At 39.0% G+C, this 25660-nt stretch overlaps 1 protein-coding gene across 2 annotated transcripts; it reads right to left on the minus strand.

Moving 5' to 3' along the window:
* Positions 1–50: 50 nt before the first annotated feature.
* Positions 51–17399, minus strand: cds2 (CDP-diacylglycerol synthase (phosphatidate cytidylyltransferase) 2). 2 transcript variants are annotated; one of them, XM_084551295.1, is made up of 13 exons: positions 17001–17399; positions 11130–11272; positions 10463–10559; positions 9406–9503; positions 8873–8907; positions 7578–7636; positions 6878–6960; positions 6595–6682; positions 6428–6496; positions 5889–6041; positions 5191–5310; positions 4855–4958; positions 51–3514 (listed from the first exon to the last, which is right to left on the minus strand). In XM_084551295.1, exons 1-13 carry the CDS (start codon positions 17070–17072, stop codon positions 3379–3381), a joined length of 1257 nt encoding a protein of 418 aa, XP_084407421.1. In that variant the 5' UTR covers positions 17073–17399; the 3' UTR covers positions 51–3378. The 2 variants fall into 2 exon arrangements, with proteins under 2 accessions (XP_084407421.1, XP_084407420.1); XM_084551294.1 differs by having other exon boundaries at positions 8768–8907.
* Between the last annotated feature and the right edge of the window lie 8261 nt (positions 17400–25660).

Consider the following 25660-nt stretch of genomic DNA (forward strand, 5'->3'; position numbering starts at 1 on the left):
ACAGCTAGCCACATGATTTTTTTTTTTTTTTTTTTTTTTAATATCTTTATTTTACTGTGAAACAAGGCGAAGCACATTTCAGCATCAAAGAACAGCTTTTCTCTAGACAACGTACAACTGAACACAAACCATTGCACTTAATTTCATAATTATATACTGAAACCTTACAACTCTGTGAGAGAATCTATAACCACAAAATAAAATGTCCACTAAGGGGAGCCTACAGTGTGTGGGACAGTCACAACTCCCATACATTCCTTTTCTCCTGGCTGGGCAGGATGCACAACAGCAAAGTGGCACTGTGTTGATTAAAAATGGCACAGATGTGAACCCTAAGTGCCTCAAAATAAAATAATGTCAGGTTTCTTGTTTTATTTAGTAGTGGTATCTTATATTCTGTGTCTTTGTGAGCAAATCTCAACTTACTTGGAATGTATCAAGCAGCAGTAACAAAGTGTCACACTCCTGCATCAGTGGTACACTCAAAACGGGCCGAGCACGAGCTCCAGCTCTCTCTAGTGGTCATGTGGAACACCAGGCAGAGAAATGGCAGTACACAGCTGCAGGGCTAAAACCGAAAAAACCACCAGAGGCGGCAAAGCCCAGGAAACTAAAAAAAAAAGATACCACCTTTCATTCTACTTTTTGGAAACCACTGGTAAAAAAATGTTCCACAAGTAACAAGTGTCCACCTTGATTCAACTTGCTCTGTGTTGTAGAAGCGGACACACGACAGCTAGCTGGGAGGAGGCTAGAAATCATCCAACTGCACTTAAGTTACAGAAAGAAAAATACTTCTCTGCTATCTCAATACTCTTTTCTATATGGCAGAAAATACTAAAGGACACTCAACAGGTTCCTAAATATGTTCTTAATAAATGTACAATATAATAACTTTGAAAAGGTTTGATTTCCTTACAGTGAATAAAATAAATATTTCCAAGAAAGACAAAATTAAGACTGGCTGGATGTCACACAAATATCATGAATGGATTGACATCAATATAAATATGAACGCCATTTAAATATAGGGGACAATGTAAAGCCATGCTGAGGTTCATTTCATGGTTAAAAAAAAAAAAAAGAAAGAAAGTGAAGTCTTTTAAAGTAACAGCCACAATAATTGAAAGCTAAAACTACCGAGTCATTTGTTTACAATATAGGTAATATTTTGAGGACCGTATCTGATTAGAGGAGATTTAAGGTGGGAAACTAATTTCACAACAATTCTGTGAAGCACTCATTTACCGTACACAGATAATAGCACAAATGTCAGTTGTTTCTGGTTAGCACACAGACACCCAGTACTGACCTTCACATCCCTGCTACACTGACTACTGTATGAATGTTCATATTGCAGCTTTCTCATAAAACACTGAGTACACCTTTATTCAACCTCCACAGAGTTCATCTGGCTTCACTGACAAGGACAGATCTCATGAAAAATAACATAAAAAGAACAATGAAATGTGCACAAAAACGGTGCTGATCGGTGGATTAATGAGCGCGGTAGGATGATTAGGTCCAAATATTTTTTCCTATAGCACCATATCCCCACAACGGCTGAGATAGATTTACAAAGCTTAATTTGCTTCTCAAAAAAAATAAATAAATAAAACCTCTTAAAATGCAAGCAAATTTAATGTCCAACTGTTACGTGTTGTAATTTATCAATAACTCAATATGAATGAGTTCAAAAGGAGTCAAAGGCTCAATCACAAATTGAAAAATAAAGTCAAATTTGAATAAGACTTGGTGTAAAACAAACTGGAAAAACAATGCAGACTGTGTTGACACTTTTTTAAAGAACTACACTTTCCTAAAGTCGGAGACTTGCAAGAGTTAACTTTTAGCAGATACTACACTTCCCACAATGCATCTCAAAAGTGCCTTTGATTATCCCTAACTTGTCAAACTGCATTTTAGAAGCTCACTATGATACCATCATGGTTAATCCTCAGACCTCCACACAAGTTACTGATTAATACTTCCTATGACACTTTATAAAACATCTGCCAACAGAACTATACACTGTGCATGGAATTTAGTTCAAATGGACAAAAAGTGGAAAGGAACCCAGCAGTGAAGAAGCTTCAACTTATATATTTTAACCAACAAATCCAACACACACTTGTGATTGGCATAAATAACAAAGAACCCTACTGTAAAACACCTGGGAATGAACATTATATACGATCAAAGCCCAATCTGAACAAATGAGTGTGCACTCAACAGGCCACTTTACAACAAAGGTTTCACTCACTGCCTGTATTACAAATAGTAATACAGGCAGTGGTTCTGCTCTGAAGCCTCAAACGTGGCGAGGTTACACCACAGAGAGAAGATAATGGTGCAGAAACCATCACTGTGCTCTACATGTACCGTCACAACTATCGAGCCACCTTACAGAACACATGTAAAATCAGAAACAGGCTCCATGTTAAGAGACAAAAATGAACAGAAACAGAAGAAGCTGTGGCTGACGTGCTAAAAAGAGGTGCTGGTGTCCGTTGCACTGGTCTTCAGTAATCTCTAGAATCGTCTTAAAAAAAGTTCGAAAGGTGCATTTCTAAACCACAAACAGTTGGGAACTCACAGATTGGACGAAGCGTGTTTCAGACTCAAATACTTCAGTGTAATTAGTTGTTCGTCTGATGAATATATATCACATGATGTAATGATATGGCCAAGCATGAGAGGCTTTGAAATGATGGATGGCGATAAAAAAAAAAAAAAAAAAAAAACTAAAACAGTGGCAACACAAATGAACATGGCATCTGGTGAAAGGTGAAATCAGCCCAAATAAAGCAGACACAGCATTAAGATATAATAGAACATAGCAAATATAAAAACCATCTATGTATAAATAGAAACGATCACAACAAAGGAAATTAAAATTGAACCTTGGAGGGGAGCTGAAGTAAGAATACAGTGAGTAACAGGACTGAGAGCAGTGCATTCAAATAAAAAATAATTAAATATTAACACACATTAATAGTTATATAGAGGATATCCTGTATACAGGTAGAAATGCACAGTTGACATTTTGTTTAACAGTGTTAATAGATAGAAGCCGGCTACAATGGAAATGTGTACAGTACAGTAATTCACAAACTCAACCTGAAAACACTGGTGTCAGAAACAAGTTTCACAGACTGTATGAACAAACACGACTCTCATGACCAAATGAAACGGAATGACCCAAGGCTGCTGTTTTTTTTTTTTTTGTGGTTTTGTTTTTTTTGTGGTTTTTTTTGGATGTGTTCTCGCTCACACACAGCGCTGCGAGTCTCCCAGAGCTCCGGGCCTGCACCGAGCCCCTGGGGGCTGCCCTCCGCCTCCATCTCCCCACCTCATGGCGAGCTGCTGTAGGTGGCTCTAGGCAGCTGCCTCCTCCAGCGCTGGCAAGAGGCCTTTCTCCATCAGGTGAGCCTTCAGAGAATTGAAGATGTGGAGCTGCTGGTCAGCACGGAGGGCCAGGAGCTGCTGGATCACCTTGGAGGGGTTTGGGCCCCTGAGAAAAGAAACACAAACTTTCTATTACAAATGATACAAACTGAATTGGTAAGACTGAACTATAGTAGTTTTGCATGATTCACAGTTTAAAAAAAATCTATGAACCCCCCTCAGTTCATCCACTGTTGAAGAAAGTCAGCTTTTCATGAATTAAGGAAGTTCTGAAAGCAAACTAAACCTACTAAGTAACATCATTTCATCATTGATTGAAAACAGCAACTTCTCATATCCATCAGTACATGTTTGAGCCAGACTCTCAACCAGTATGAGTGGACATCACAAACATCTGCAGCACTATAACAGGATGTTCGATAAACATTATGCTCATTACCTGCATATTTTATGACAGAGTTAGCACATCAGTAGGAGTCTGGGAGCTGGTTCTGGAGGCTATCATAGTGTAGGGTGAAATCAGCGACTATGTTCTGTTTAAAACTAGATTTTAAGGCAAGCCAGCCCCTCCCCCGAGACAGCATTAGGTTTTGTCAGTCCTCATTTGTAAAGCCTGTTCTTTTAGTAAATTCAAAAACCGTTTAAAGCATAATTCTAAACTTTGTGTCCCTTGTTCCAGTAAGTTTGGGGGAATCCATAGTTCAAGTAGAGTTTATCTTCTCATGCTAGCAACACCTGTAACTTTTAGCTTCAAGTCTACACACACGAACTAACTAATGCCACAAACATTAAAACCACTGAAAGGTGAAGTCAATAACTTCGATATTCCTGATATTCATGGTGATGTTATTAAGACACATACCTGACAAAATAAACCATCAGGCACCAACACTCAACAACAACAACAATCTGAAAGCTGCAGCCAGCCACAGCAGGATGATGTGACCCCTCCCCTAAACCCATAGGACCCAAAGGCACCCACTACCATCATCCTGGTAAAAGACACTCCAGGAACTTTTTTGGAGGCGCAAGGGAGACCTACACAATATCAGACAGCTAGTTTTATTATTGTGGCTGATCTGTGTATTTAAGAGCATTCTGAATGACCCAATAATCAAATGGAGACACGAAAAAGGCAGCAGGAGACAGCATGTTTAACCAAGTCATAGAGATTAATTACCTAGCCAGCTACAGCTGACTAAATGAGCCAAGTGAAAACCTAGCTGAAAATTAAATTAGAAAATGCGACGTTTCTTTTGAAATCAAAAACATATCGTTTTAATTCTAAATTAAGCAATATTGTAGTGACCTTAAAAACATGTTTTGCAGGCTTAAATATTAACTCCCATTAAACTATCAATTACCAACTAACTTGGAAAATTAAGACACAATCTGAGAATAAGTAAATTTAATATATAGTGTCAAAAACTTCAAATAGGTGTTTACCTGATGAAACTAGCGATGTAGACATTAACAAATGTGGCCATGAGGTACTGGCAGTCAAATCTGTCCATGATGCCACCATGACCTGGGATAGTGTTGGCAAAATCCTGAAAGAAGAGAGGACAGAACACAAGCAACGGACATTAAAGATAAAATAAGCTAAACTCAAGAAAATATTATGTATGTAGCCAATACACACTACAGTATGTGCCACAATGCCATATAAAGTGGTCTTATACTGAGCAAATGAACACTCAACAGACTATGAACTACTAAGAAAGTGGACTGGGGCTGCATGCATGTTAAGCGGTTCCTGAGGGCCTGTGATCACATCCATACCTTGATCTTGAAAGCTCTCTTGAAGCCACTGGCAAAGAAGCCACCAAAGGGTCCCATGATGGAGGCAAAAGAGGAGAGAGCAATACTGTGGATCTGGAACGGATAGAGGCGAACTGTTGTCTGTGGAGACAAGAAGGAAGTGTCACACCAATAACATTCAGTTTTAATGTTAGTACTGCAGCATTATGGGCATTACTAAATTCCATTCTTTGTGTGGTTTGCAACACGTGAACTGAAAATACCCTCGTTTCCAAAAATGTTGAAATTGTTAAGCTTTATTGCTTTTTGGAATATATTGTCATTTAGATTTTGATGCCACAAACAGGACAATGTTGACCACTGTGTTGCATCACCCTTTCTCTTGACACACAGCCTGTAAGCATTTGGTAACCTAAATGCATTCTTGCACTCAACACTTCCTTTGTTGTGTTTTTACCAAATAGTTTCAACAGATGGCAAGTTCTCTTTCACTAATTAAAATGTAAAATTTTGAAGAAAAAAGTTTTGAATTGTCTTGCTTCCTAAGTGAGGTCTCCCCTGAAGATTGTCCAAAATATGTACTTATCGTTCATTATTAATAGTGCCTTCACAAATGTACAATTGTACAATATCTTTGGGTGCCCAGTAGAAAATATTGTTTTTGAAATGGTTAGTGACAGAGATAACTTAAGAGAAATAAAACGCCGTCTGAGTCTTACCCATCCAGTGACAGACTCCAGGATGACGGGCAGGGCGTAATCCTGGAGCTGAAAAAGCTCTGATGGTTCACAGTCCACCTGGAATCTGTTGGAGTCGTTGTTGAACTCCACTGGACATACAAAGTAGCGGTAGCCGGCCATGACATAGGAGAGCTGAGAGGAGAGAGAGGTTCAGTTACTCTTCAGTCACAACAATTTCAATTTTTTTTATCTGACCTCGATACAAAAAGAGATGAATCTCAAATCTGAATTCTGGGGTGATCTGTGTATTTACTGTTTGTTTAGATTCATTTGAAAATATGTGCCCACATTGTTACAGCTGAAGTTAACTTTGCTAACATAATTATCCCTTAGTATGAGCTGCTCCAAGTTCCTTCCTGTTAAAAGGGAGTTTTTCTATTGCTACTGTCACCTTATTGCTTGCTCTCAGGGTTTCAGGCTCTGGGTTCCGTTTAGTGTCTTAAACTATACCAATAATGAACTGAATTAACACAGGAGAACAAGTTGAGAAGCCTGGGTCTAAAAAAAGAAAAACCTACCATTATGCCAAAAACAATGGTGGAGAAAAGTCCACCAATGAATCCCTCCCATGTCTTCTTGGGTGACAGCTGTAACAAATTCAAAGGATTATTAATATACCATCATGTACAGCGTATTTCTTATATGACTTGCTGTGGCATTAAATTTAAATCATTGAGAAACCAACCTTGATGAGTGGCGTTCGGCCAAAGAAGAAACCAAACATGTAAGCCATAATGTCATTACAGATCACACAGGAAATGGGCACAATGAACCTAATCAGACAAAGAAGAGATTATAGCATAATTATCTACATGTGCTAAAGTTCTACAGAGAGGGTTAGGAGGAGAGAATCAAGATAATGTAATTTCAAAATAATTAGATTTTACATTGCGAGTAGACATTAACAAAGAGAAGAATCCATGTTTCAAGTGTACAGTACCAAAGGAGATAAAACACTCTTCACTTACCAGATCATCCCCTCAAACAGGTTGTGAATGATAAGGTGAGACTGAGTCACGACAATCAGCAGAGTCACATGAGTCCAACCAAACTGTGGAGACAACACGACAAGATCAACAGAGTATATTTACCCTAGGAAAGGTTTACATTAACACCTTACTATTCGTGATAAGGACAGACTCTTTTCTTCACAACAGTAACATTTTCTGAGACTTATAAATCCCTTCTGGTGTCACAAAGGTCACCACAAGAAAAGCTGATGAAAGCAACAGCTAAAAAGTTCAAATGTGACCAGATAATGGCCTGATTAAACCCACACATTGGAAAATGCTGGTCTCCTCTCAGCAATAAGAACTGGATGAGTTTCTCACACACACAGCAGAAAATTGTTACAAACCTTGAGGTTGTGTGTATTTGTAGATGCAAATATTGCCACGGAAAATGCTGAAACATAATCATTCTCTTTGTCTTCTGTGTTCATGCCATGTGTCATAAGTGCTAATCCGTGTATTTTACCCATAGAACTGAAGTGAAGCAGGACAAGTCTATGGTTAATATACCAAACACAGTTTGAATGACTGATCCATACATTTTCTATTAGAGCAATCTCTGGCCCAATTCTCAGTTATCTTGAGGGCCAATAATTTAGAAAGCTTCATCAATAACTCAGTAGCCTTGAGGCAGGAGTAGAGGGGGCCACTTGCTTACCATGTAGAACTGAAGGCGGTAATGTTTCTTCACCAAACTCAGCACAAACATGCAGAAACCTGCAACAGCAGAACAAATCAGGTATGAAATACAGAACTGTGGCAGCTAGGAGAAGGAGGAGGAGAATTAATTCAGGATCCAGGTCACTAGTGGTCAAATTTATGATTCAAATTAGATTGACCTATTTCCCAGTTTAATGTGCAGCGAGTAGCTTGGGATTGCTGAAGCCATTTTCACATGACTGAAGTGAAGAGGAAGCAGAGCAGACAAGCAGACAAAAAAGGACTGTGAGTGAGAGGGCCCAGCTTCCTGGACTCTTAAAACTGACAATGATTCTTTTCCTGGTTAGATGTAACACATACAACATGACACTACTAAACTGCACATTTTCTTCACTTCAAGGTGTGACACCATTAGCTTCACAGTATCTGTGTGACAAAGACGTGAGAAAGCTGGGCCATTCCGTTTCACCTTGAATCTAGTAGGCAAGAGGCAGAAATAGTCAGTGTGCTTCCTTCCTCCCCACATCCTGTTTGGCATCTGCCAGAAGCTTTACCGGTATAGTATTGCAAACGCATCATCTGCAGTACAGGAAGTGGGACTTCTCCAGTTCACTTGGGGACTGAAATCACCTTATAAGTAACTATCATGGTAATATAGACAGCTTGAGATCACTGAGACTCATTTACTAACTAATTGTTAATTGGACATTTATTTTTATATTCCAAGCGAAAGCCTGAATGAGCCATTATCGCAGGACAGACAACCATTCACACTCACACCTACAGCCAATTTAGAATCACTCTGGAGTACCCGGAGAGAACCCATGCAGACACAGGGAGAACATATAAATTCCACACAGACCACGCCACTGTGCCGCCCCATCTTGATGCAGTCTCTTCTAATTAGATCAAGTAAATCACTAGATGATGGCAGCTCATTTATGTTTGATATAAGTTTAATGTTAATTAAAACAGATCAACATACGGAACATGACTGAAGTCCATATTGAATAACCTGAAAGTGTTGCATAATTGTTTGTGGCCAACAGAGACAATGACGAAAAGATCACTGAAAACTCATCATTCAATTGCGAGATGTTGTGTTTGTGTTTTTCTTCAGTAAATGTAACACACCAATATGAGAGTAGACAGGGTTTGTTTTTAGTTTAAGCTTTACAGTGTTTGTACCTGTGAGGTAGAGGGCAAAGGAGATAAAGCGGTGGTATTTGCTGAGGATGCGAAGTGGCTCCTCTCTTTGCACCAGAGAGAAGAAGTAGTCTGTCACAGTCTCACCATAGAAGAAGTAGTTCACACATAGCAGGAAGTACCTATAGGACAAAAGGGTTGGGGCAAATGTACAGATGTCACTTTGTGGTAAGAACAGTTCATCAGTCTCTGAATTCAATGTGCCTGCAGAAAAACCAGTGAGGCTGACATATTCACAAAAAGTACAAGAAGGCTAAACGTTTTGTCTTCCATATAGCAACTGTACATGGAAATACCATTTTTATTTTTCAGCAGGTTTTTCAGCCTCTTGGCACAGTGAATGTCAAGACTCTGGTATCTATCACACTACACTGTACGAAACTACCACTAAAATCAAAGAGCACTAAGGATTCACAGTATTTCTGCTATGATTTCTTGATTGTCTTAGTAATCCAGAGGATACTTATGATCTAAAACAGGCCAGAAAAACAAACCTCAGGACGTCTGCAACAAAATAAAATATGACACAAAACAATAAGAAAGAAGCCAACATGGATATCCGCTACATTCATGACACCTCTATAAAACAGGTGATTGCTTATGTCTGTGTGTGTCCTCACCAGCTCAATGTCCTGAACCAGGGCAGGTGGTAGGAGTGATACACACTGTAGCCGATTGTGATGATCTCTTGGAAGCACTTGATCTGAACACAGAGGACCTGCACAGAGAAACATTGCGTCACCAGGGAACAAAACCACAGGAGCATCAGGGCTCCGTATTTGCCCTACTGACACAAAATGGCTGACAGGCCTATATTCAGGGAATTCCCAGATGACAGGGGCAGTAATCCTGCATGTTACTAGAAAGCAAGAACCCCCTTTAATACTCAAAATTAGTTTTTGATTTGTGTGTTAGAGAAATTAAGAAGCTGAGTACATCCTCAATATACAGTGACTGAGAAAATGAACTACGCCTGTACCTCCAAGTGACAGTTCATTCATTTAAATACACATCTGTTGAGGGACTGTCTATTACTAAAGGTGTTAACAATGGGGAAATGAGCCTTTGGTCCACTGATGAAAGTGGGATAAATGAAGGATTATCTTACATATTTTCCATTACTGTGAAATGGGAATCTGTGTTAATATTACAGGAAAAAATACAAATTAAGTCACTGCTAAAAAAATGCAGAATGCTAAATTGTCATCAGACGACAGGCTACAGGTTCAGTGATTCTTGCAAACTGAACATTTCTATTTTTCTCTAGCAGCTCTACAATAAAAGCATTTAACTTGCAAAACACGCCTCGACTTTTATTATGAAGTACTAATTTGTCTACAAAACAAGACAACCCTTGTTTCTAGAGCTGTAGGCGACAAGTTGCACAACCAAATCCTTTTACCACAGCTTTTTGCAAACTCATGCCAGGTGCAGCATAAAATCAGATCACACACTACTATTAAATGACTACTATTAAAACACATTAGCATGTTTAACTACCCCCAGAAAACTGTGAGCTGCAGTATTAAACAGCATTTGATTTTACCACCAGTATCTACTGGACTGAAATTGCAACTGCATTTCAAAATTCCACTTAAATATTAATAAGATAAACTAGGCAGTTAATGACTTGACATCCTCTGTAGGGCAACAAACTGCTGCACACTTTGCACTTACAATCATCATAAGCACCATTGGGCCCAGGTAGATAATGAAGAAGAAGAAGGAGATCATGGCTAGTGTGAGGATGCCTCGTACCCACCAGTTCTTCCATCTGAAGAAAACCACACACAAACACTTCTGTCAGCTCAACGGGGAATAAAATACACAACCAAACATTAGAATTAACAACTGTAATTGAGTAAAAGATCTCTGCTATACTGCAAGGTGTAATAATATGGCAAGTATTTTCATACTGTATATCAGGACAGCTTTTTATATGTAGACCATTTAGTTTGTGCCATTGTGATCATGTGTTTTCCACAATTGCAATAGTGTAACTGTGCCACTACACACCAAACACATCTGATATTAACAAACCATGAATACAGATCCTCCAGTTACATGATTAATATCTGCTGTTCAAAGAAACCATGTGTGAGGAGTGATTCCTTGTATGAATCAACTCTGTGTGTGTCTAGTTTAAACAGAGCATGTAAGTAGCTCATTACACAATGCAGAATACTGAGCGGATAGTGAATGCTGGACATATGTCCATGTACTACATGATCAGAGAAACTATCTTTATATTCATACATTTAAACAAGTTGTAAACTGACAGCTTTTATCAGTACAAACAAAACTTATCCATATGGGGTTTTTTTTCCTTCAATACCAAGCATACCTTGAGGAGAGTCCAGACAAGGCCTTGTTTAGAACCACGGGGGTGTCATCAGGAGGGACTGGCACCTCTGGAAGCCCCGAATCCCCCTTGGACTCGCTGTCTGACACCCCATCCTTTTCCACCTTCAGCTCACTGTCTGAACCCTGACAGAAAGAGGACACATAAGGAAATAGCATCAAGCAGATATATGGTTCTGTAGAAATAGCACAGGTGTATCAAAGTGTCTCGTCAGTCTTTGGGCTGTGATACAACAAGCTAATGGATTCCTGTTTTCCAGTGTCAAGCCATCGCTAAACGTCTGCAGCAGCAGCTTAGTCTCCCAGGCAGTTGCTATGTATTTTGTGCAAGTGCAGAACGTACTGTATGTGCTGGCTACCTGTTGGCTATAGTGCTGGAAGTCTGTTCACATGGTTTCTGAACTTTTTGGACCAGACACAGGCGAAGTGAGGTGATGTCACAATCAGCGTTTGTAGTTCTTAGATGACGATGTGGGGTGTCAGTACTTTTTGAATTTAAAGAGATAGATTTTGGCTTGTTTCATTGTCGACCTTAATGTCCCATTAACCAAAAATATGGCACATGACTGTGTTATGACCGCCAGCATAGAGCCGGTGAAGCTAAAGGAATGCAAATTATATTATAAACAGTTTAAGTAGATAGCATTTTACATAACGACAACGACTTTCCATCCTCCCTGATTTCCCACTTGAAACAAAAAGTGGGTGTCTATTATGTATAACCACCAGCCGGTGAAAAAAATAAATATCGCTGGTGGACAGCTAGCTTATAACACTAACTCAACTCAAACCTGTTTCCACCAGCTGACTTTCATGTTTCCAATTAATTTGTGTTACAACGGCAACTATGTTCAGTGTCTTACATGTGCAGTAATAACTAGCTTACTGTAAGGAATCAAGTACCAGGTCCATTCAAGAATTAAAATAATCAAATTTCCTCTGAGCCTCTGAGTTTTTCAGTTCCATTTATTGATGTTTTTCATCTATACTACTAGAAGCTGGAAACAAACAAAGATGTCAGTGCTAGTCATAATGTCTGTCAGAGTGGAAATACAGTCAATAGGCTGAAACATAATTCTATGCAACGTGGCCTTAAACTGAAGGTATACCATGAAGTTTTTTGTTTTTTTAAATCACACGCCAGTATGTTAGATACACTATTGAAAACAAATGCATTCAAATTTTACAATCCTGCTCTAAATCTTAGCGTCATGACTGTTATGATGTTCAGTTTATGTTGAAACAGCGTAACACAGGCGGTAATGTAACTGTATGATCATTTGGGACAGCTTAATATGCGGTGCTGTTAAATACTTAAGTGTTTCTGTTATTTAGCCTAGCCCACTAACTAAGATATATGCCACAAGAGAGAGCAAGTGTGCTCCACTGAGGAACACGGCCATGGCAGCCTATTGTGAACTAAATTCAAAACACATTAATAGTCTGTGTACTTTAATTCATATGTATTCAGACAAATATTGACATCTTGCTGAAGAAACAGCATCAGCTTCATCATAGCTGGGGTGAACACACTGTATGAAGCAAACAGGAGCAGGACTGCCAGTACAGGGCTGCATGTGGGCGGCTAAACACTGCACCAGATCTCCATCCATATTGTTGATTTATCAAAACCATCTGTTCACTGATGGATGCCTGCTTAAAACACACTGATCTGTACTTCTTTATAGTAACAGTACTGACGAGAATGGATGTCAGTGTTACAGTTCCTATGGTTAAAGCAGAGGTTTTTCTTAAGGTCAGCTTGTCCTTTCACTTTTCACCCCCCACGCTGTCCTCTCTGCTGCTGGTGACCAAATTAGGCTCGGAGTTGTCACGTCACACTCACAGAGCAGATGGTCGACCTGCTGTTTTTTGTTAACCCCTTCTCAGTCTGTCACTTTAACAACTACACCCTACAACAGTGCTGCAGCTGGATATTTTTCATAATAAATTCATAAGTTATTCAGCTTTAACTTAATGCTAATAATTATTAATCATTTAATTGCTATTAATAATCTAGTATACAAAACATATATTAACTAGTAAGACAAAGAATGAGGGACATGCAGTGTAACTGTCACAAAATGTGTTGTAGATTTGCAGTAACGTCATCACTGTGAGATCAAGTCTTAGGTGTTTAGGTGATAGCCTAAGAAGTCGTTAAAAAAAAAAAAAAAAAAAAAAAAAAAAAAAGGTGTCTGGGGGCTGTCTAGTTTAGCTAGTTATTTGAGGAGCGTGCTAAAGACCGCTTAAGTCCAGATGTAGCTAATAGTGCTGGTAACATTCAGGAGCAGAATGACTGTAATGTTTCCAATAACATTAAAACTAAAGTGATGAAGTATATCTGCAACTCTCCCTTCTCTGATTATAAACACATTAACGGAGGCAGTAAACACTGACAGATTTCCTGGAATAATGGAGTTGATACTACAGTGTTTGTGGGCATCTGTTCCAAGTGAGTAGAGCAGCTGCACTAAATAAAAAGATCCATCAATCCATTACGAATTGAGAATTATAACAAAATACTGTGATCCCATGCCGATTCCGACAACTTTAGAGAGACCTGATGTTGAAATCTGTCATCACATTTTAACATCTGTGACAGTCTCTCTCCACCAGTGTCCCCGAACAAAACTGCAATTCCTTAATAGATTAATTCATCTTAAAAAATAAAAACTGTGTTTTTCAAACTTTAAGAAATTCCTTTACTGTAAATACTAAGAAAAGGCTGTCACATAGTTGCCAAAACCTACCAGCTGAAGACAGAAGCATGCACAAGAACACACACACACACATTTTCCATCTGCTGGTTTCTATGGAGACAATATCCGTCATTCAGGATGCTTGAGTTAAAAATAGGCTCTCTTTTCACATAAACACTCCTCCCCTTTCATGTTGTCTCCAACACCAGAGGCAACAGTGTCTCTTTTGGTTTAGCTATTTTTTTTCTCATCTGTAATTCATTAGAAACAGCTGTTGAAAGCCATTTTATTAAGATTTTAGAGCTTTTATACCCAGCGTAGTGGGACTAGTGATCTGGATGTCGTGCTGTGAGTTCATCCAACAAACATATCTGAGAAATTGTTGCGAAATATTTTGTATAGTCTGATAGTGTGGTCCGATTGTTTAGAACGAGTCTCCTGAAAGGATTTAAATAGAAACAAACAGCAGTACACAGCCAGATGACGCACCATAGCACTGCAGCACATTTTTGAGTCATATCTAATGGCTATGTAGTTTGATCAAAGCATTAGTCATGTTTATAAACTGAACTTCACCCCACTCCCATTTATGCAAACCACCATTAAACGCACCTTGTCTAAACTAATGCAGTTTTATAAACCAAAGTCATTGTCTTTAGAGCATATAAAGCTGATCTAAATAAAAAGGTCACAGCAGAGCTTGAAGAGATTTAACAGTCACCTTTTACTTGGTTTTATCACTGAATTGCTGGACATTCATCCACTAGATCAACTAAATGTCCTGCAGTAATACGCCTCCTCATGTAGATGACAATGCAAAGTCATTTGTGTTACTAACTCCCCTCTAACATACCACACTGTTTGCCTGAATTTCCATGTGACCTTATAAGGCATTTGTTTTTGGCACACATAGTTGCCTTGGTTTCCACATGTGCACCTTCATTTGGCCAGATATTTCTAAATAAATCCCAGTTTTAATCAGGCACTTTCACTAGGTAGAGGGGTGGGATATAGTTCCCTGTTCTTTTAAAACCAGGGTTTAACTGATTCATATGGACAGATTCTGCTTTGCACTGCCATCAATTCCACTACTATAAAATAACGGTTCAAGAAGATGGTATTCTGTATTAGGTGTATTTTAGGGCTGCAACAACTTGTTAATACTGTACGTTGTTTTGCATGGGACATGTCAAAGTGTCTACATCCATGGACAAAAGCCCAAACCCAGACATAAAAACATGGGAATTGTTTAAACAGAGAACCAGCAAAATGCAATGGTCCATCACTGTTGCGTAACTGCTTTGCGTAAACACCTTAACCAAGAACATCCGCTGACTTTTTGACAGCATCAGCATTTAAGCTGTAACAGTGAGTTTTGTCTGTTAGTTGTCATCACTGGCTGGGAGTCGTCGATGTGTCCTCATCTGTTGATTTTCAGGCAAGAATTCAACAAAACAAAAGACGCTAAACGCAAGCGTGGCAGCACTTCTTACCAGCGCATTTACAAGTAGCAGTTTGTTTCTGTGCATATAGACCAATAAAACTAACAACTAAAATTACACTCTAAGTGAGAAAAAGATAAATAATACAGATGCAGATGGTACAGTGGTTAGCATCACATTATAAAAGTTGTGGGATCGCACAGGTCATTGAAGTTAAATCATACTCAACAATATGTTATCCTAATTAATCTAAGAATACAATACAATACACATTTCCTAATTGGGCCAACACTTAATAAATCTTAACATTTGTTGAACAGGATCATTAAGTTAAAATTTGAAATGATTCTTTCATTCATGGATATCATGTATATGTCATGACTATGTGTGTATAAAAAGGTAATGAGGGAGGTTCTGTAAATTATCTAGTGGTTAATCAAATAAATAAGAAATGACTCAGAAAACAGTCAATAGAGCAATACAAATTATTATTAAGACAATAATCGCCTGTTGCAGCCCTTAAACATGACTGTATGTCATTACTTAAACAGCCCTGATTGCTTGCAAGCTTAAATGATGACAGAAGGGCAGCACAGAACTGTGAGAACATTACATAAATGGCACAATACATATATATATATATCTATGAGTGGATGACGAAAAAAAAAAATCATATTCAAGCACACGTTTTATGAAAAAGTCCTAGCACTCATTGGGATTTCCTGGTCAATTGGTTTGTTGATGGGATGGAGCTAATGCCTCGGCTACACTCAATGCTTTTAGCTGATCTATAATTTTGAGTAATCATGTCGTCCCAGATAGATCCCCACATCCACCACAGCATCACCACGCCCCTTTCTTGGCTCCGACTATTCACTGGGACACATCTTTGACATCGATGTTGACAAAGACATAGCATTTAGTTCCGTTCAGCTTGAATGCAGCACGAGATAAACACAATATCTGGCAACAGTACTTATTATAGTAGCAATCAGACTAGCCAGGCTAATGCTGCTGCACTTGCAGGGACGATGTCTGCGAGTAATGCCCGGCCAGCAGTCGTGCAGTAAACAAGCTAAAGTAAACAGCTAACTTTAGCTGACGCTGTTCTAAAAACACACATTCAACAGGAAACGCAACATTCATCAGTAAATAAAGGCGGCGACATGGTTAGCTTCAGACTTTTAAGGCGGTATATGCGACTAGCTGTAAAACGCCATACCAAACATCAGTTTACATTTCGCAATTTACTATTACATTGCTTAGCGTCCAATAATAATAATAAAAACTATTCAAATACACTCTAAAATGCTGTGTTATATAAGAACAGCCATTCTACACATCGGCATATATCATATAAAAAAACGGAAGAGATTTTAATACAGTCTTAACTTTAGTGTTTGGCTTGCTGTTGTTTTCGCAACACACGGATACAGGAAGAACCGCACGTAGCATCAGCCAATCAAGTCTAAAATTTGAGTAGTTTGGCGGATGATTTGTGTGGGGTGTTTACAAGGATTTTAAGAGCTTTCACGTTACAGTAGCTGGTAACTCTCCGAGTATCCACTAAGTAACAAACGATGTTAAAATGCCGAATTTTATTACATTCCGCCATGACTTTTTAAAAAAAAATTTCTAGCCACAGGATAATACATCCACCAGTTAGCTAGCTGGCTAGCTAGCGTTAGCATCGCTGAATCCTATCGTTACCTTGTCCTCTGACGGTTGGTGCTGTAACGTCGGGTCGGTTTCTTTGGCCACACGGTGCCTTAGCTCTGTCATCTTAGCGGGTAGTGACCTACCGACAACAGCGAAGCTCCTGTGGCTCCTACGCGCTAACTAAGTTTTGTTTTTTTAAATGACAGACCTTCTGCTAAGCTCCCTAGCTAGATTTTTCCAGCAACACTTCACTCGAAGAACCCTGTCATCACCACAAAGCTAACACAATAAAACACGAGAAGAGCTTCCGGTTTTCACAATAAAATTATTATTGATTAGTTAGAGTCTGATGTATCCTCAGTGACAAGTTAAATCAGATATACTGTATCTCCATTTTAACACAAAAACGCTTTCATCCTTTCACAGGTTGACTCTTTGACTACAATTCGTTTTTTTCTGCCGTATTTGTTTTAAATGTTTCTGTTTCAACAAACATGTATGTGTGCTTTTATTGCTAAAGGCATAGTTTCCTAATGTTTAACTGTATTCTGGCTAACTTGACTGTGCAGCCTCTGATGTCATGGGGTGGGGGGGTGGAGGGGCTGTATTCAAGAAAAATACTGTGCGATGTGTGTGAGTGAAGAAGCAACAATTTAAAAATATCAATTTACAAGCGAAAGTCCTAAAATACGAATCTTACTTGAATTACTGTTAAATATATTTCAAGTTTGAAAGTAAAGTATGCACTGCGAACCACAATGGGCTCTGCCTGTATTATATTTATATTACATACAGGCCGTATTTATTAATTGCAGCTGACTTTAATTACTGTATAGCATCAGGGGATGTCCATGCTGTTTAATGTCTATTAAGCCCTAATCGGCTCTCAAGTAAAGTAACTAACTGTCACATAAATCTAGCTGAGTAAAGAGTACAACATCACTGCTGAAATACAGTTGAATTCAAGTAGAAAATAGCATAAAATTAAAATACTTGAGTAAAGTTGTAACTCAAAATAGTACCTACAAGCAGTACTTGAGTACTTTTATTTTGTTGCTTAACATCACTGACATTTCTCTACATAAATTACTGTATTTACCAATGTGGCCATTTTTCTTTATATCCATCTATCTAAGCTACCTAGTTGGTTAGATAGATAGATAGATAGATAGATAGATAGATAGATAGATAGATAGATAGATTTAATGTAGGCTAAAATCTGCTTTCTCGGGTTTCTCTCAAAGCTAGAACACTTAATTGTAGAGTCAGCCTCCTGCCTCTAGAGTTATCTGTAATTTGCACCTTTAACACCAAGTGGCAGCAAACGCTCGCTGTAAGTGTGTGTCTGCGTGTCAGCTTTGTGGCCTGACAGCAGCCAGCAGTTATAAATACTTAATGGCTTACCACTGTTGCAGCAGCAAGGAAAGGAGGGTGAGCACTGCAGCCCAAATACAACAGTTCAATAGGATCTGACATGGCACCGTAGGGTGTTCACTTTCTCTTTAGTCGCTGATGGATGACATTACCAAGCCTGTGAAACGGAGTAGGACAATTCAGGATCAACAGGGAGAGGCAGCTGTCACCAATCACTCAGTCTCCAAAACCTGAGACCTGTCTTTAGGTTACTTTACAGTTTTATATTATTACAATATACCATGCTACCATGTACTGCTGTACAGGTTTGCGTGACCTTTAAGCATAAATGAATGGCCCACCATGTCTTTTCATTATCGGGGATAAGAGATCAAATCTAAATCTCTCAATATATTCTGCATCTGTTCACATTCTTCTGCCAAGTCTTGCCTTGATGCATGTCAAGTTTATTTTTATCTCCTAATTTGGTTTAAGCCATTAATGTCCTCTGATGTGGGTCTTTTCTAATATCATCTAATTTTGTCTTAATATTCCCTCCCTTGTGTTTGAATGACTTTGTTGACAGGTCCTTTTATCAACTATTTTATTTTATTCTATGTCTTCCTGTTTTTATATTTAATTTCTGGCTTTAGTAACATGTGAAGAGTCTGTTGTCACAATAGGAGGTTTGAAAATAATTTGTCAGTATGTTTAATCTTTATTTTTGTTCTATATTGTCTCTGTAACTTGATGGATGTTTTTGTGATTGATTAACTGAAACCAAAATGAAATGAACTAATGTATTAATTAGTACTGTCCTCAGGGCCTCATTAAATTCCATTTTTATTATTTATTTATTTTCTGTTCTAAAAGTATTCTATTCATTTGTCACTTCTTTTGGGAAATTTAAAATAATCTATATAAAAAATTTTCGACTATTACTGTTTATATGGACTTTTGATAAATCTATATTTGGTGTATTTACAGACACCGATCAGGCATAACATTATGACCTAATATCCTAATATTGTGTAGGTCTCCCTTGTGCCTCCAAAACAGTTGTGACTTATCAGAGAATGGACATGGGCCTTCTGAGGGTGTCCTGTGGTGTCTGGCAGCAGAATGTTGTTAGTGGAGGCCTTTGGGTCCAATTTCTTCCAAGGGATACAAATAAAGACACCTTGACACCTTGACACATCGGGTTGACAGGAGCAGCCTCTGTGGATCATCCCACAGATACTTGATCAGTTTGGGATCTAGTGAATTTGGAGGCCAGGTCAACACCTTGTGCTGTTCTTCATGTTTTTGTTTTTTTTGTTTTTTTTTTAAGTTATTCCTAAAGCGTTTTTGTGTGTGTGCCTGTGTCAGGCTGCATCCTGCTGGGGATGGCTGCTGCCATCAAGGAGTGTCATTGCTATGGGGTGGGGGTGTCTGGTCTGGTCTATGTGGGTGATACATGTCTAAGTAACATCCATATGAATACCAGGTCCAAAAGTTTCCCAGCAGAACATTGAATTGTTAGATAAGATAAGATAGGACTTTATTTATCCCCGTCCGTGGGGAAATTAGGTTATAATTCAAAGCAATATGACTGTTGTTGCTTTTGAAGATTTGATTATTCACTCCGCAACGTTGAAGTTTTTTTTAGTTTTTTTTTAATGTTGCCATTTCTTTTTCAGAAAAAAGAATAAAAAATCAAGAGCGGAAGGGGAATGGTTCAGAAAATTAGCATGACATCACACTCACATTCCCAAAGATTAGGACTGCAGGGTTATGACTATATTCTCCACTTTATCCTTGCTGCAGTGCGATGACAACACATGAACTGTGCTCTGTAATGCTGTAAATGCCCCATCCTCTGGTGAACAGTTGGTCGGCTATTTCTCCTCGCCTGGCCTCCATGTGTCAGACAGCCAAAAATTTTGGCTGGGGCTCCTCAGCAGCCCCTTTCAGAACTGCAGGGCTCTGGGACATCTGCAATGCAGAAGTCTATATATAGCAATGGAGTTACAGGGAGAGAGAGGGAAGGAGAGAGAGGCACAAAGAGACAGAAGGATGAAGGGAGACAGAGAGGGGAAGAACAAGACAGAGGGAAACAATGAATGAAAAGAGTGATCACTGAACTGGAAATGTGCTCACAGAAAGCATTCAACTGTTCTCTTAATTTGAATTCTGACTCTTTCGTGACAACTGAGAGCTGTGAAACCCTTGTTTTACTTAAGAAAACCCCAGAACCATCAACTAACTGTCCATTTAGGTTGTCAACAACACTGATGAGTGTGTTTAACAGTACTGCAGAATGTAACTCACTTAAAAGAGGAAATGTAATTACATGCTTGTGGCAACAGTAGCAGGGAAGTGTGGTGTTAAACACAGAGGTTCAGTATTTATTGCTTTATCTTGAAGGGTCTCAGGAGGGCAGCGGAGGAGGAGGAGAGCGGTTCAATTATGTATGCACCCCCACAACAACAGAATCTGCTGACAGCAGAGTTCGGCACGCACCCAACAGCAGCAGCACGGCCAAATCAAGGACGACTCCACGCTCCGGCCAGCAATCCAGAGGCCTGCAGAGCTGCTGTGGGATTGATCGGGCTCTTGAATTTTCAATAAATCTACCCTCTGACACGTTCCCTGCCTGACTCTCCACCACAGAGGTCCATGCTGAGTCATAACTCTCCTTGTGTCATCAAGGAGAGATGAGCATCAGTCCTGATGTGTTTACACAGCAGAGAGAGCAGCCAAGACTTTACTTACAAGCTTTTTAAAGCACCAAACAGTAACTTTAACTTAAGTTACTTGTTAACTACATTGATTTCCAGTTATGGATAAGGTTTGTGCACCATGGTGTTTTGAATGATGGATCTTTTAAAGGAAAAGTTTGGCACAATCATTTGTTTCCTTACACAGTGATATTCTAATATATACATCTACCTTGGTTATTTATTTACACCAATCTGCCACAACGTTAAAACCACTGACAGGAGACGTAAATAACACTGATTATCTTGTAACAATTCAGTGTTCTGCTGGGAAACTTCTGGACCTGGCATTCATGTTGATGTTACTTAGACATGTACCACCCACCTAGACCAGACCAGACACCCCCACCCCATAGCAATGACACTCCTTGATCAAGATGCAGCCTGACACAGACACACACACAAAAACGGTTTAGGAACAACTAAAAAAACATGAAGAACAGCACAAGGTGTTGACCTTGCCTCCAAATTCACTAGATCCCAAACTGATCAAGTATCTGTGGGATGATCCACAGAGGCTGCTCCTGTCAACCCGATGTGTCAAGGTGTCAAGGTGTCTTTATTTGTATCCCTTGGAAGAAATTGGACCCAAAGGCCTCCACTAACAACATTCTGCTGCCAGACACCACAGGACACCCTCAGAAGGCCCATGTCCATTCTCTGATGAGTCACAACTGTTGTGGAGGCACAAGGGAGACCTACACAATATTAGGAAGGTGGTCATAATGTTATGACAGATCTGTGCATGTAGCTTATTTCCCTCTTGTTTCAGTCACAATAACATTTGCTGGCTGTAGCTTCATATTGACAGTATCTACTGTATGACAAGTGTTCACACCATTGGATGTTTTTCCCTTTTTTTGATTTTACATTGATTGAATAATTTGACCTTAAAAAGGATTTCTACAGATGAATGTCAACAAATTAAAATACATAATTTAAAATAAATATTAACCCCCTTCAAGTCAGTATTTATCAGATGCACCTTTGACAGCAATCACAGCACTGAGTCTGTGTGGATAGGTCTTAGTCAGGCTTGCACATCTGGACACTAATAGTTTTACTCTATTCTTCTTTGCAAAACTGGTCTAGCTCTGTCAGGACGCTTGTGGAACCGGCATGAGCAGCAGGTTTAATCCCTGTCTTAAACCTTCTCCGGAGTCGTAGCTCTCTCACAGACTTGCTACATTTATTTTTACCATGGTGCAGGCACCTCCCTGCTTTTCAGTGGAAAACCAGGAAGAGTTTTGTTTTTGTAAATTTTTTCTCAATAAAGCCAAATTATGCTGACTATGATTCACTTATAAAAGGAATAAAAGTGGGGAAATAATCCAATATGATGAATACTTTTTATAGGCACTGTATATCTTCTAAAACTATCTTATTAAGCATGTCTCCCAAAATCTTTAACAATACAATTTATGCTACGAAACGATGACAAAGCACTACAATTTGACTTAAGTAGTATTTAATTTGATTTCTTGTAAAATAATATATATATAATAAAAACTTTTGCTATGTGGTCCCAGAGTTGTAGTTTTGACAGACCCTGTGCAGCTACAAAGAACTGGAGTGTGAGAGACATGAATATGCTGAAAGATAAACTCAGTACACAATTCTCTGTTTCAAATAGCATCTAAATTAGCCTCCTTATTGATTGTCCCGGTGAAGGTGTATCACATTTTCTTTTCCCGAAACTCACATGTGCTCCTTTTCATTTAACAGTGAAAAACGTTGCTCCATTGCCTCCTGCTTTCCTGACACTCGTATTGATTATCTCTTAGTGCTGATAATGTTTTTCGCCGCGGTGCCGATTCTCCCTCCCACACACACACACAGACAGGGAGGACCGGAGGACTGCAGTCTGTCAGCAGGGAAACAGACAGTCTCAGGTTGTGATGAAGTTCTTGCCGTTGACAGCAGTGGCGGTGGGCCAGTGTCGGTAACAGACAGGCAGAAGCTGGGATGAGCCAACCTTGTGAGTCCCCGAGCTTTAACCCTTTTCACCCACTGAGTGCAGACTAAAGGGTAAGAAGGCAGGCACTGGTTTGACTGGAGGTTGACTTTCTGTGTGGGTAAAAACACTTTTAATAAAAGATCTCAACAAGTTACTGTTTAATCTATTTTAACTGCATCCCACCTCCAGTTTTTTTAACCAGAACATAAATAATATTTTAGTACTAATGGTTCAGACAAACAAGAGTAAAATCTCAGCCTATACACCGATCAAGCATAACATTATGACAACACTATTTCTATTCTAATATTATGTAGGTCTCCCTTGTGCCTCCAAACCAGCTGTGTCAGTGGTTTTAATATTATGCCTGGTTGGTGTATGCTCCAGTAGATGTATAAGCAAGGAAAGCATGTCAGCTGAAAGCAGCTCATGTAGGATAAAGAATAAGCAGTGGAAATACTTGTAATATAGGGTGGCACAGTGGCGTGGTGGTTAGCACTGATGTTCTCCCTGTGTTCTCTCCGGGTACTTCAGCTTCCTCCCACCGCCCAAAGACATGACTCATTAGGTTCATTGGTGATTCTAAATTGGCCGTAGGCGTGACTGTGAGTGTGAATGGTTGTCTGCCTCTCTGTGTTAGCCCTGCGATGGACTGGAGACCTATCCAGAGTAGAAGATGAATACTTGTAATATAGGAATTGTAAACTGTTTCAATGTACTGTAAGTTGAAGTGTACAAACTGAAAGCAGTTAAATCTGTAACCTACTTGTATTTTTGAAGTACGTACCTTGAACCTTAAAAATGAACACATACAGTCTGTGGTTATGGTGGCCTTGTCGTTAACTGCCTTTCACAGTAAGACACGTTGGGATCAGCTGCTTAACAGCATTGGATAAATAGGAGGGATGCAAAGGTTTATTAGCTGCAGGCAGGTTCAGGTATGAGCATACAAGTAAAAAAGGGGATTATGTCATTATTAAATACAGGCTTTTATTTTATTTTATGTCAGAGTCACCTTTTTCTTCCAAAGACCATCATTATCATGTTTTATCACTTTCAGCAACCTTTCCAACTGAATAATTTGTCCCTGTCAGCTCTATCGGCACAGAAGTGTACATATAAATAGATTGCATCCTTGGTTTTACACTTAATTCATTTGAAATTCAAGCTGCACACTGCTAGACCCAGGTTTACTTGAACAATTCCCCTTTTGCAGGTAAGCATTAGGTTGTTAACAGACCTTAGTCGTTTCAGGTTGGAACTGAAGACCTGAAGAATTCAAATGAATCCAGTTGTCTTTGTTTTAGCTACATTTTATGATACACTGCCAGACTTTACTATATTACTTCAGTATTATAATCGCTTATCAATTTCTTTCTTGTAATATACCTTCATACGTACACTCACTGGCCAGTTAATTAGGTACACTAGTGAAACCAATGCATTCTAATTGACAGTCCTGCTCGAAATCTTCATGAAGGTTATGGTATTCAGCATGTTTATACATTTTCAATTAGGATGCTGTAGTTTGTAGTACTATTGAATTGTATTGTGTGGTAACAACACACATTTCTATTATTTTGACAATCCCCTTTTAGTCAGTGGCCAGGCTAAATAAGAGAAACACGTTTGTGTTAGTTCAATCCAGTTTAACAGCACCACAATCTACATCCTCCAAATAAATCATACTGTTAAATTAGAGGCTAAATTCTGAGGCTGTTTTAACTGAACATTTAACCATCATAAAGCTGCATTTAGTGCAGGACTGTTATCTGAAACAGTACTATCTGAAAGCATTCATATAGCTTACATAATGAACTAGCAAGTGTTATGCAATATTAGTATTCATTCAGCGCTGAAAGAAATTAATATGGCCTGACTTGCAACCATTATGAAATTTTCATTAAAGCGAAGACAGAGATGCAGCAAACGTTTGGTTAATAAATATCTTTATTTGGCTTTGAGAGGAATATCACTGCATGAGACAGCAGCACGTACAGTCACAGTTGTATAGCAGAACGGTCTGGTAAGTGTCAGAACTCCTCGGCCTCCTCAGACACAAGTGAGATGCAGGTGAAAACATGTTTTATTTTAACTGTCAGTCATGGTTAAGGCAAGTTTTTTTTTTTTTTAATTGAACACACAACAAGCAAAAATCTATCCCATCCAGCAGATATTCAAGCTCTGAGAGTCAGGCCATGCATTCATGCCCGTTGGTTGATTCATTTGTCATAAAACCAAGGCCAAGGGAGGGAGATGATGAACGACAGTGATAAAAAGAAAAAAAACAATCAGGGCAAAGTGTGCGAAGGGGTTACGGGGAAAATAGCCCTTATATGTGACTCTGTACCGTATAACCATGAACCCAGTAGCGTCTGCACCACCTGCCACTTGCAGTCTGAGCTGAGAGCTGTCAGTGTCACCTTCAGCTGGCAGACACTGACAGCGACGCTCACCTTCGCCTAGCTTCCTGTTTCCAGCTCAATGAAACAAAAGCACCACGACATTTATGCAGGGAGAAAGAAAACAGGTTGGTTTTCTCTATAAATGAAGACGTGTGAGATAAATGACAAATGAATCAGTCAAAGAGGGGATAATTTATATTCCCAAAATATATATAGCAGCAATTTAAACTCTACATT

This window comes from Chelon labrosus (genome assembly GCF_963514085.1).
Source record: "Chelon labrosus genome assembly, chromosome: 9".
Classification (NCBI taxonomy): Eukaryota; Metazoa; Chordata; class Actinopteri; order Mugiliformes; family Mugilidae; genus Chelon; species Chelon labrosus.